This window comes from Nanorana parkeri, unplaced genomic scaffold (genome assembly GCF_000935625.1).
Source record: "Nanorana parkeri isolate BGI_ZX_2015 unplaced genomic scaffold, ASM93562v1 scaffold23, whole genome shotgun sequence".
Taxonomy (NCBI): Eukaryota; Metazoa; Chordata; class Amphibia; order Anura; family Dicroglossidae; genus Nanorana; species Nanorana parkeri.
Genome location: NW_017306291.1, coordinates 2,303,599 through 2,315,653, shown reverse-complemented (window position 1 = coordinate 2,315,653; position 12,055 = coordinate 2,303,599). Strand labels below are relative to the sequence as shown.

Sequence of the window (12,055 nt, the reverse complement as noted above, 5' to 3'; positions counted from 1 at the left end):
TCTCCGGGACAAAAGCTAGTGAGTTTTAGCCTTGCAGTGCGGGGGTAGCCCCAGATTTATGCCCAGAGTTCTTCTTTAACAGCTCATTTTTACCTGATTATCGATCCTGCCTGGCTGCTAGACCGGTCTACACTGCCTCTTCTCCTCCAAGCTCCGGCGGTCTAAGTATCCATGATGTTATCACGTCTAATGCAGGCCCATTCACCCAGGGACTGTAGGGGCATACAACCCAGACGATAGTTATCTGGCATCCATTAGGTGAGTTTATACCCTGTGGGTGTCTCTATATTAGCATGAAGTATTCAATGTCCAATCCAGATCTTAAAGTAGAATTCCCATATCCATGCACTTAATCAGGGGTGTGTAATTCGTATCGCCCGACGCACGGGACATGTAGTTCCGGGCGCCGGGCAAGTTTTTTTCCCACTGTTTTAGCCCTGCAACGGACAAGTAGCAGGGCTGGTTTTCTTTTCCTAACTGAGTGGCGAGAGTGGGGGGCGGGGACGGAGCGGTGAGAGAGGGGGGCGGGGACGGTCACTTGACGGCACTGACCAATGAGAAGCGCTTCTTAGCACTGCTAAATATGGTTTTGGTTAAAATAATTTTTTTTGTATCAGGACAAGTAGATTGTCATGAGAAACAAGTAGATTCGGCCCCCGCTTTAGTCCCACTTTAATTTCCACACCCCTGAGACTTATGTTCACATTGTACTCAGTCTGTTAGATGTCATATGTCGAGAGCCCTTGTGCCAGATTATTAAACCACTGTCCTTCAAAAGGTTCAGGTGTGGGGACTAGCTTTGTCCCCCAAGAAGCAGGCATCAAGGACTCATGCACACGTCCTAATGAAAATATGCAACTAGTATGCAGGACCTGGATGGCATGAATATACTGAGTAAAAAGTGATCTGTATGCATGTAACAAAACTAAACTACGGCCCGTGGGTCATATCCGGCCTGCCTGGGACCTTAACACGGCCCGCTCCTGGTGGCGAGTGATGGGTGGCGAAAGATGGGCAGTGAGTGGCGAGTGCTGGGTGGCGCTGTCTTCACTCCCTCCCTCTCTCTGTTTCTCTCCTGTTAGTGAGAGGAAGTTACATCAGAGAGAGGCAGCGAGGGAGAAATCATTCTCCGGCAGACTGACTGTCCTCACCTTCTAAACAGGTATTTAAAAAAAATTATCAAAATAAATATCATTCGAAAAGCGAGCGGGGTACTATTGTACACAAAACATGCCCCCATAAAAAAAGGCAACCTGTGACATGTTTTGTGGGGGCATCTTTTATGTGCAATAGTACATATATTTCAAAACAAATGTCCAGATTCCTTGTTAGTGCAACATCCATTTTATTGATAGTTGTCATTGTCAATGACAAGCGGGTTTGGGGCCTCGCAGGGTCCCCTTCATCAGGCTCAGAAATGTGCTTGTCGTTTGAATTACAACTATCAATTAAATGGATTTGCACTATAGATGCCTGATGACTAATACTAGTATTGGTTAAGGTGCGAATACCGAGTATTTGGGCAAGTACTCGTACTCGTCCAAATGCTCCAATAGTTACCCCCATCCCGGAACTTTAGGTGCGTTGAAGTCAATGGCACCGCAGCCACGCGCACCCCCCTCCCCCCCTGTTTTTCAAACTATGATCCGGCCCCCAACAATGTCTGAGGGATAGTGAACTGGCCCCCTGTTTAAAAAGTTTGAGGATCCCTTTCCTAGATTGTTCACTTCTTCTGCCTTGTCCAAACTCTTGACCCTTTTGTGAATAACCCTGTAAATGTCAATCAGTTAAGGGTTTAGATAAAGTCTAGGAAACCATTATAAAATGGCGCTATGCCAACTTCTTCTTCTAGGCATGCAATGAAACTAATTATAACATAACACCTACAGCCTTGTCCAATATAGCAAAACAAAGAGGTTGTAAAGCTGAACTCACCGCAAAAAAATTAATTTGAATATATACCTCAGTAGCTACAAAGATTCAAGAATAGACATGCTTCTTGTATTTAGATGAGTGCCTGAAATGCAATGGCCGTGTTATATTGTCTTGTGGAACAAATGCCATTATTGAAAGCTTTTGGGCTCTCAGTTCATTGGTTTGGCACTGTCATTGGACAAACTTTGGACTCCATACCCATATCGGGGTACTCTGTTTGTGTTTTTAGAGTGGCCCCACCAAAGTCATTGTGCCCTTTGTGACTCTGTCTGACCAGCTCAAATTATGAGCCATTGATGAGTTGAATCCAGCTCCTCAGTCACACGTGCTCATGATTTAGTTAGTTCATGGCACGAAAAGGATCCTTAGTTTTTAACTTGGAATAACAATGTATTATGGTAATGATGATATGTGCGCTAATGATTCATGTCAAGTGTGATTTTTCAACAATTGGTTCACTGCATCCTATTATTTCTCTCTACACTCATAATTATATGCAGCCTTACTTTAAAAACAAAACAGTTAAAATGATTAATGAAACCGTTTATATAAGTGACTGCTGAAAAACAAATCTGATACATAAGGCTCAAATTACAAAGATTATGTATCAAGATAAGAAAAGTTATTTTCAAAAAAGTAGCAGCTGATTCCAATGAGGTTTGACAATTAGTCACGTGGCTAAAATAATGATACTTATCTTTAAGTTACAATTTTGTGAATTGATCCTAATGCCTGTAAAATGCAGCAGAAGCCAAAACGTTTTTTTTTGTAGTTTCGGATGAAGTGGAGAGGGATCAGAACGCCTGTCACGTTTTTATAGCTGTTTGTGTCCCCGTTAGGGAGATTCACCCTCTCTGTTTGTCCCGGTGTCCATTATCACTAAAAGTGAGAGCAAATCCTAGATTTTTGGTTGTCGGCAGGAATAGATGGGAAATCTTCCAATGGGGACACTAGTTTTGGTGACCCTGCTGACCAACAGGGATTAACCTCTCTTTGGCGGAATTTCCTTTCACTTGTTATTGTGGCTATCGAACAGGAAAGAAAAAAAAAAAGCTGACAGGGGGTTATAACCCTCCCTTACATAGAGTTTTTGCTTCAGTTCTACTTCAAAGTTCTGCATAGGGCACAAACAGTAGGTCCAGTGGGTGCGTTAGATATCTCCGGCAGGCATTTAACCAGTTGACATCCGCGGTGTTAAACCCCCTTCCCATCCAGGCCATTTTTCAGTATTCAGCGCTGCGGTACTTTGACTGACATTTATTCCGTCATGCAGCGCTGTACTGAAATGAATTTTATTAACATAAGTCTAGAGCTTTACCTGCTGGCTGGAAGTTCTAATTGTGCAATATTTATGTGCAATATTATTTACTTGACAAAAATTAATTATTGTTGTGCCCTAGTTGTTGTCAGTGGAGCTGGCTCCCAGAAAATCCTGATGGCTCCTAGATTAGATTTAAGATAAATAAAGAGTGTACATTGTGCAGGGGTAGAGGAGGGGACTACTTGGACTATTACTCTAATGCCTGGAGTTCTGTTTTTAGTGTTGGACGGAGTAGGGAAAGGTTAAAAACCTTTGGTACGAAGACACAGCTCCACATTAAATCTACAATTATTTTTGCAACAGAACAATGTGATTATTTTAAATATGTTTTCTTTGTGTCTCTCTTCAGACCAAACCTGTTGCATTCGCTGTACGGACAAATGTTGGCTACAGTGCAGCTCACGACGATGAGGTCCCAGTCCCAGGAATGGCCGTTTCCTTCGAGGCTAAAGATTTTTTACACGTCAAAGAGGTGAGGCGGCAGGTGCACTCATATTTGTGGCTAACTCGTGACTCTAATGAATGTCAATGCACGTTTACTTTTTACATTTTCTTTTTTTTAACAATAAGTTTTATCAAGAATTTCTTATTTTCAATAAAAACATAAAGAAAATTAAGGCAATATACTGTACATGCTTAGATAAGTATAATGTCAATAGAAATAATACAGAGATCAGACGGCACAGCAATACAGCTATTGCAAAAAGACAAGAATGAGAGTACATTATTCCTAAAATAGAAATATGATTTTTTTTTACAATAAACTTTATTAAGTTTTTCATATTAACAATAAAAACATAACGAAAATTAAGGCAATACTTTTTACATTTTATCTTATGCATTTTTGCCCAATGCCTGTTTTCCAGTAGACCAGGAGATGTATACTAATGTTGAAAACTGTGTAGCAGGACCTATAAAAAAAATAATATGCTTGAGGGCAGTGATGTCAATTAAAGTTTGTAAAGAAAGTGATTTCCTTCAATCTCTGGTCTTCATGTGGTTTGGAGATACGTCATTAGGCTGAGAATTGCACAAGTGTGACTGAGGCTTTTAACATGACATATTGGGAGTTCTTGAAGACTGGAAATGCGAAGCATTGACACTCGTCTGACTTCTATTGACATGTTAAGGTTGGTTTTCTAATAGATGAGCTTAAGAGCAAATCTTTACCGTATTTTTCTTCTCTTTGTAGAAATTTAACAATGACTGGTGGATAGGCCGGCTGGTGAAAGAAGGCTGTGAAATAGGATTTATTCCAAGTCCTGTGAAGCTTGAGAACATGAGGATACAGCATGAACATAAAGCAAAGCAGGGAAAATTCTACACAAGGTAAAGCCACTTTGTAGTTTGCCGTGCCTGTGGGGCATAGAGCACTGACTCCTATCAATGTTAAAATGAGCTTCTAGAAATGCGTGAGCTCAAAGAAGGTCAGCAATAAATACAGTATAGGGCCAAAAGGAGAGCAAAATATACATGAGAACAGTGTCGCGCTGCATTCTTGCTCAGTCCAGAACTAGAAAAATATTTAGGCTGGAATTCCTCTTTAAGTTGCCCATAGAGGGCAGGTACCAGAAACTGACCAACGTGGGGCCATTTAAACTTTATGGATCGACATACTGTGAAAGAAACAATAGGGAATACTATATGAAAGATCTATGGTAGTCACAAGATTCATTTTGGGGAGACATTGTTTCTTAAAGCTGGCCATACACCTTTCTATTTTTTTCGTTCAACCCACGTTCAAAAGTATACCAGATTCCTCCAACAACACTAACAAGTGTTGATTAAGGAATCCCCCTCTCTTTCCTTTGTATTCTGACAGCTGTCAGCTCTGTTAGTTTGGAGATTTTCCAACCAGCTCCTTCGATCAGCTGATCAAGGGATGCTGGCCGAAAGGGTGCAGACAGCAGCACCCACTGTTTACCAGGAACTGACAGAAATTTGCATAATGCAATACCTCTGAAGGTCCCTTTTAACTATATTACTGGAGTTAGGACAAGGACACTCTTGGTGGATCTCTGTTTTAAATCTAGTATTTTGATACTGGATGTGTGGGAAATGTAGTGCTAGGATATTGTTAATGATTGTAATCAAGTTTTGGATTTCGTTATCCTGCTGTATGGTATCAAACTAGAAGGAAGGTTGAAGAGGGTCTTAAATTATCCTTGCCAGGATGGCATAACTAAACATAATTAGTTTAAACATTTGTGGATATTGTAATTATAATATTGTTACAGCAATCTGTTTTTCCCATGCAGAAATTTAATGAATTTACAAGGGAAGTTCAGGGACCCCTATTAAGATGAGATTATTTTTGGATCCTTTGGTATTCCGGAATTTGGCAAGTCTGTAACGTTTAGATGCCAAACAGCTTCATTCATATTCTAGCAAAGGACTACAAAGCAACAGTTTTTGCAAATATGTGCCTTCCTTTTATTAAAAGAACTCAACCAAGAACTACTTATTTCTAAAGTGGCCATGTTACTTGACTCCAGTGTAATTTATACCAAACTAAAACAGCATTTTTAGGTTTTCCACACATTTTAATTGCGCTGTTATGGGCTGTAATATTGTAATTCTTTCCTGTGCTATGCCATGCTGACATCATCAGGTTGTAGTGGAAGGTGTGACAGACTCCAAGTATTGAAGAGTTCTGGGTACTGAATGCTGACTAGCTGCTCTCCCATCACAAAAAAAACCTGCTTATTAGTTGTATTTATTTATTTATTTATTTTAACATGTTATCATTGCTAAACAATAAACTGTTTTACATAGGCTACACTTATTGTTATAAAAAATACATTCTATTGTTATTTTTTAGCATTTTTGTCTAATTTAGGATGGCCGATTAATACCAAACTCAATTTTTTGGTAAACGTAAACTTACATTTCCTGGTGAAAAAAGCAGCTGTGACTGCACTTCTTACCTCCTCTTTAGTCCCGGTTCCCGGCAAACTCACCAATTTGCAATTTAGCCCTCGTTCACACCTGAACGTTTTGTAGCGCGTTCTACGCTCGATGAACGCTCTACAAAACGCTCTACAAAATGCTCAAAAATATAAATCCCATTGTATTCAATGGTCTCGTTCCCACCTTGGCGTATTTCCGCCCGTCCCTAACTTGCTACAAAACGGCCCACGCCTAAAAAGGTACAGGTACTACTTTGGGCCGTTTTGTTGCGCGTTTCCATTGGGATACAGCCAAGTAGCCTTCGGAAAAACGCGCGACGGTCGCGCGACTTTTTTACCGCGAATTGCGGTAAAAAACGCGCGACGTCGCGCGACAGACGCGCATATGCAATACGCCTAGGTGTGAACGAGACCTTAGTGCTGGTTATTTGTTGGGTTGAGTGACACCCAGTGCCATTCCACCCAAATCCTGTGAGCCCAGGATGTCAAGCACACACCCCATGTGGGTCCTTCAATAATCTGCCTTTGGCTCACAGAACCATGCTGTAGCATTCTGTGCAGGGTATGCTCACTATGAGGAGAACTGGAGATATCACAGTAAAACATTTACAAGATGTAAAAGATTTAAAAAAATAAGGGGGCTAAGGAGTGCTCCAATGAAGAGGTATCGCAGAGGTGGGGGAAGAGGAAAGAGGAGAGTTGGGTTTTTACTATTTTAATAAAATAAACAATAACAAACTTTGTTTCAGCACTTCATTGGAACCAACAAACTCTGTTTAAGGAATGTCTTTATACAAGCTGGTATATTTTAGGTAGAACATGAAGATAGCTTGCTATTGTTAAAATTGTACTTTGTGTACACCCACTGCCGCAATCCAGTGCTGTAAAAATCTTAATTAATTGTCCAATTTCATTACCCAAGCCTCCTGGGTGTCAGAGGTGTCCCAATTATAACTATTAACAACACTAAATCTAAGAGGTTACCTGCATGGTTTAGCATAGTTTTACCTACAACCTGTTTCTGCTCGTGAAACGAAGTATATCATTCTTGGTTGAATATTTTGTTAAAGCTATAGACAATGCATTTTTACAATAGTAAATGGTGTAATGCTTTTCTTCTTATTAGTAAAACCGGGGGAAATTCCTCTTCCAGTTTGGGTGATGTGGTACCTAGCTCTAGAAGATCAACTCCACCATCATCTGGTAAGAAATGCTAATTTCCAAGATCCCATGTGCTTGCCTGTGTGGTCTGTTAGTCTCTTCCAATGTAATTCCTACTGTCATAATGTTCCTATTATTCCTCTAGCTGTCCCCTCCCTTGAGGGTGCTCTAAGGGCTTGTTTGTACGAGTGGTGGTCTTTACTGTCCCTCTGAAAAGCGATTTGTAAAGATTCGCCGAGGGAGATAGAGCAGCAGCTTCAAGGCATTCAGGAGGCCATACAGCTGCCTCCTGAAGGCCTTTTTTTTCTATTTTGGATCCCAAGGTGGGATTTACCACAATGGTTGCATTTGGCAGGTAGAACTAGCTGAAAGCAAAGTATTGTGGTCACAGCAATGTGTACAGTACTGTCCTGCTGCAATGCTATCTTGACAGCAAGTAGCCAGGAAACAGTCCAAAATCAGATCAATGGCCTGTTTTAACTGCCCTTTACGGCCACACATGTGAACTCAGCCTACCAGTTATACAAGATTTCTCTAGCAGTCTCCTTTACCACTCTTCTCTGGTAATCACATATTGATTATCTACCAATCTCCTTCCAAGATAATCCTTTAGCAGTCTCCTTATATGATGCTCCTCCTGACACTTTTCCTCTGGTGACCTCTTCGATGAGGTTCCTCTAGAAAACTTGCTCCATGATGTTCCATTAGCTATTGTTTTTTTTTTACATTTTAGTTCTGGGATAGATTTGTATCAGGTTTGTATTTCTGTCTGTGACTCCAGCCACATCCTTCATTCACAGATTCTTTGACAGAACAGACCACCGTGGCAGAATTACTGGTTCTCAATGGAATACAAGCGCGGTTACAAGCATGCTGTAGACCATTGTTACTTCCTTCTGTCCATTACTGAATGTCCATGCCTTAGCACAGACATGAAAGGGAGAAAGAGTCTGCAGGAGCCAGAGTATTGTACCCACCATTCTTTGATTGCGGTTGCAATGCTGTACTAGCTCAGATGCAAAAAATAGTAAATGCGCATTTTTTTCTTTTATGAAGAAGTGTGCATTTATGGATTTTTTTTTTCACTGGTAGATTTTCCCCTTACTTCTGTCTCTGTGAATGGTTATCACCAGGACAGGAAGGCACAGACAGCATGAAAACATCCTCAGAATTTCTAACCATCTCATCTTCACCTTGCTCTACTAAAATGTGGTTTTGTTTTTTGTCTCTGTCCCCATTGGAGAAATCTCTGGTCTCTTTCTATCCTGATTTCAAATTAGGAAAATGTGACCCATTAGGAGTCACAAAAAAAACTCTGTCAATAGCCCTAACTCTTGCTTGGGCTATCCAAGACAACTAAAAAAGTTTATGGCTACTGGCTAGGGTTGAGCTATAATGAAAATAAGAATGCCAGACAACGTTGCGGGGATGCAAACAGTTTGATGCCGTTTTTAATCACAATATACTTGCATAGAGTGCATAATGCATAGAGTGCAAAAAACAGTAACAGCTTTTTGGAAATGTCATGCATTCCAGAATACTGATCCTGTTTTTTTCCTAGGTTGATAAACATCTATCAGACTTTATACCTTTGTAATACCTTCCTTTCAAAAGCCTGATTTTGGAAGTCAGGTGTGTATCTTCATCTGGTATAGCGTCATAATAAAACATATACCTTTTATTTTCAGGGCTGCAAAAAGGTGTGTATTATTTTGTCTGTGGCTGGTATATTTTGATCACTTTTTGTGGGTATGATGTAGAGGTTGATATATGGAAACTGGAAATAAAACTGGAGATAAAGCAGAGCTGATATGCCAGCAGCCAATCCGATTGCTTTTTTATTTTCACATAAAACAACCAAATAAATCTAATTGGTTTCTGTAGCCAAAAGCTCCAAGTTTTTTTCTAATTTTCATAAAACGTGAATGAATTTAACTTAAAGGGGTCTTCCAGATTTGACCAGCGTTGTCTACTCTAGAAAAACACAGATCTATAATGAATTGTTTGTTTGTCTTATACAATCTCTATTGCATGATTTTGGGCTGTGTAATATGGAGTACTTTGAATATCCAGGGAACAGCTGTCTTGTTGTAGCCAGATTTTAGAAAATGATTTCCTAACATGAAAGGAACCCCCCTTTCCTGCTTTTTGCTTTTCCACTAGGAATCATACCTGTATACAGCCAATAACTAGGGGAGGGGCCTCCACTATAACAATAACCAGAAATCACAATTTTTGGTGTAAGGAGATAGTGATAGGAGAAATATGCACAGTATAATTATTTACTGTATCCTGTAGTGATGTAGAAGGTGGCAGGAAGAGCCACTGAGCCACTGAAAAATTCAGGCGGCGAGGTCTCTTAAATAGAGTGCCGGTCCACGGTGCAGGCCGAGTGTTAGGTAAGTATTTGCTTTAATAGCTCCATGTATGGCTGGTATTTTTCAGTTTCAATTATTTTTATTGTTCTAAATCATGACAGCTGTTTAGCCAATGCAGGGGCAAGTGTTTTAATGTATACAACAAAGCATACAGAAGCAATATTAATGATATTAGTGGTAAAAAGAAGCAGCCTTGTGCCTAGGACCAAAATGCAAAGTTACTGGTTTCCCTCATACTATGTGATAGTTCAACTTGGATGACTACACTGGTCATTGGCAAGAGAACAGGGTAAAGAAGGTGTAAAGTAGAACTAAAAGAGAGGAGAAGTGGTGATGGGGGGAATAAGTTAGACAGGGGTCCCAAATGTTGTGGAATTTAGACTGGGAATCCTGGAGAATACTGGACATCTTCTCATTAACAAGCATCGCATTCATGTGCTCCTTTACCTCCTGTAGGTTGACCTTAGAATTTTTCCAAGCTTGAGCTATGGTTTGTTTGGCAGCTAGGAAAAGATACAGTAGGTAGCCAATTTCTGTTGAGAGGTGATAAGGTAAGGAATGTTGTGGTGTAGGAAAGCTAACCTTGGGTCTCTTTAAACAGTAACATAAAATAGAGTTTAAAGGAGGCCAAATATTCTAGACCAAAAGGCGATTAATCTCAGGCAAGACCATCAGGTGTGCAGAACATCAACCCCCCTGGCCGCAAACCCTGAAGCCCCTTTTATTATAGGACAGAACCGATTTTGTAATGCACATGGGGACTCAATACCACTACAAGAGTACCTGATAAGCAGATTGCGAGGTAGTCATGTTAAAGGGGCATTTAGCTATTGTCGACCAGATCTTCCCTAAGTCCTCCGAGGCAACAGAGGCATTCAAGTTTTATTCCTAATTAACAATGTAGGAGAGAGGAGAAGTAGATGAATGAATGTTCAACGTGGAGTAAAAAAAGGGATTTGCAAGCAAACATGTTTAAAAACCAATTATGTGTTCAAGAAGTCAGTGTGTTCAGGAAGTAAGTGTGATGCTCCAATATTTGAAGACATCTATATGCTGCATGATGTTCCCGCAAAGCCGACCACTCTGGCAAGTGATGGCAGGTGTGGAAATGGTGCATATGGGAAAAAAGATTGGTAGTCCAACAGGAGATTGACCTGAAATTGTCGATCCCAAGTGGAAAGAGGAGATTATTAATAATCGGGAGCAAAAGTAGAACGTGAGACATGAGCCTATGAGAGTAACAAACTCCCAATTTCTAAGGCTATGGAGCATCAGAAGGCTCAAGGAGGATGACCAGGTAGAATGTGGGAGCCAAAATAGGGCATTTATCTGCATGGCTGGTAAGGGACATGCTGCATCTGGAAATTGGAAAACCCCTTTAAGTTAACTTGTCTCTGATATTTCCTTTTCAGGTAAAAATGTATTACTGTTATCCAATGCCCTCTGTTTCTCTGCCTAATAATTGTATATGATTTGTCTGTATATAGCTATAGACTTAGATGCCACTGGCTTAGAGGCAGAAGAGATTGATATCCCAGCCAACCACCGCTCCCCTAAACCCAGTGTAAACAGTGTAACATCACCCCTCTCCAAAGAGAAAAGAATGCCTTTTTTTAAGAAGGTAACCAGCTCCGGTGTGACGCTCGCCATCTGTACTGCTGCTCTTTGTTACACATTGCAAGTCCTGTTAAATGTCCGTCTCTCGACTTGTCAATAACATGCATGCCTTTGTTGTTCTTTGTTTCTCTTTCATGCTGCTTGTAGCTAAACAGAAGCAAAAATCGGTAAGTTCACTGTGATACGGGTGAAGAGTTTACCTAGCCACTGGCATCATGAGTACCGAGGGGACCTGGCTCCTTCAAAGAGTGGGTCAGCCAGTAGGACCTAGACAGACAATAATGCTAATACTATTGTGTGAAGACAATGGACTTGTATAACAGTTAGAGGAGAGCTAAGTTCCAGTGCTTCTCATTTCAACCAGATCCAAGATGTTAGGTTTCCACTCCTCCTTAAAGTAGAAAAGGAAGTATCTGAGGCATAGAAACATCAGAGACTAAGGATAAGTTTAATCCAACCATGTCTAAAGCTGAAGTCCGGGTTGTAGAAAAAGTAACCCTTGCAGTGGGTCCCCTTCTCCACTGCAAGGGTAAAATGCTCAGTTTATCTAGGGGATGAGGAATGAGATGAATTATGTATCAGATTCCTTATTTTCCCAGCAGTCAGGGCTCTCCATCGATATCCAATGTTGGCGGCCTTCAGTATGCTCACATACAATACATGACTGAAGAGAAGGAAGCCTGTTGGAACAAGGAATAAGGTAAGTATTTCACCTCATCCCTACACCCATGGAT

At 40.7% G+C, this 12,055-nt stretch overlaps 1 protein-coding gene across 10 annotated transcripts in view; it reads left to right on the top strand.

Moving 5' to 3' along the window:
- CACNB2 (calcium voltage-gated channel auxiliary subunit beta 2) overlaps window positions 1-12,055 on the top strand; it is a 222,899-nt gene that overhangs the window by 189,374 nt on the left and 21,470 nt on the right. For 7 of the 10 annotated variants that reach the window (XM_018564296.1, XM_018564288.1, XM_018564304.1 and 4 more), the window contains 4 exons: window positions 3,606-3,728; window positions 4,449-4,585; window positions 7,292-7,368; window positions 11,192-11,325. In XM_018564296.1, the coding sequence (XP_018419798.1) occupies window positions 3,606-3,728; window positions 4,449-4,585; window positions 7,292-7,368; window positions 11,192-11,325 (471 nt within the window). Of the gene's footprint in view, window positions 1-3,605; window positions 3,729-4,448; window positions 4,586-7,291; window positions 7,369-11,191; window positions 11,326-11,468; window positions 11,489-12,055 lie in introns of all 10 variants that reach the window. The other 3 variants (XM_018564338.1, XM_018564329.1, XM_018564359.1) reach the window with 1 other exon arrangement.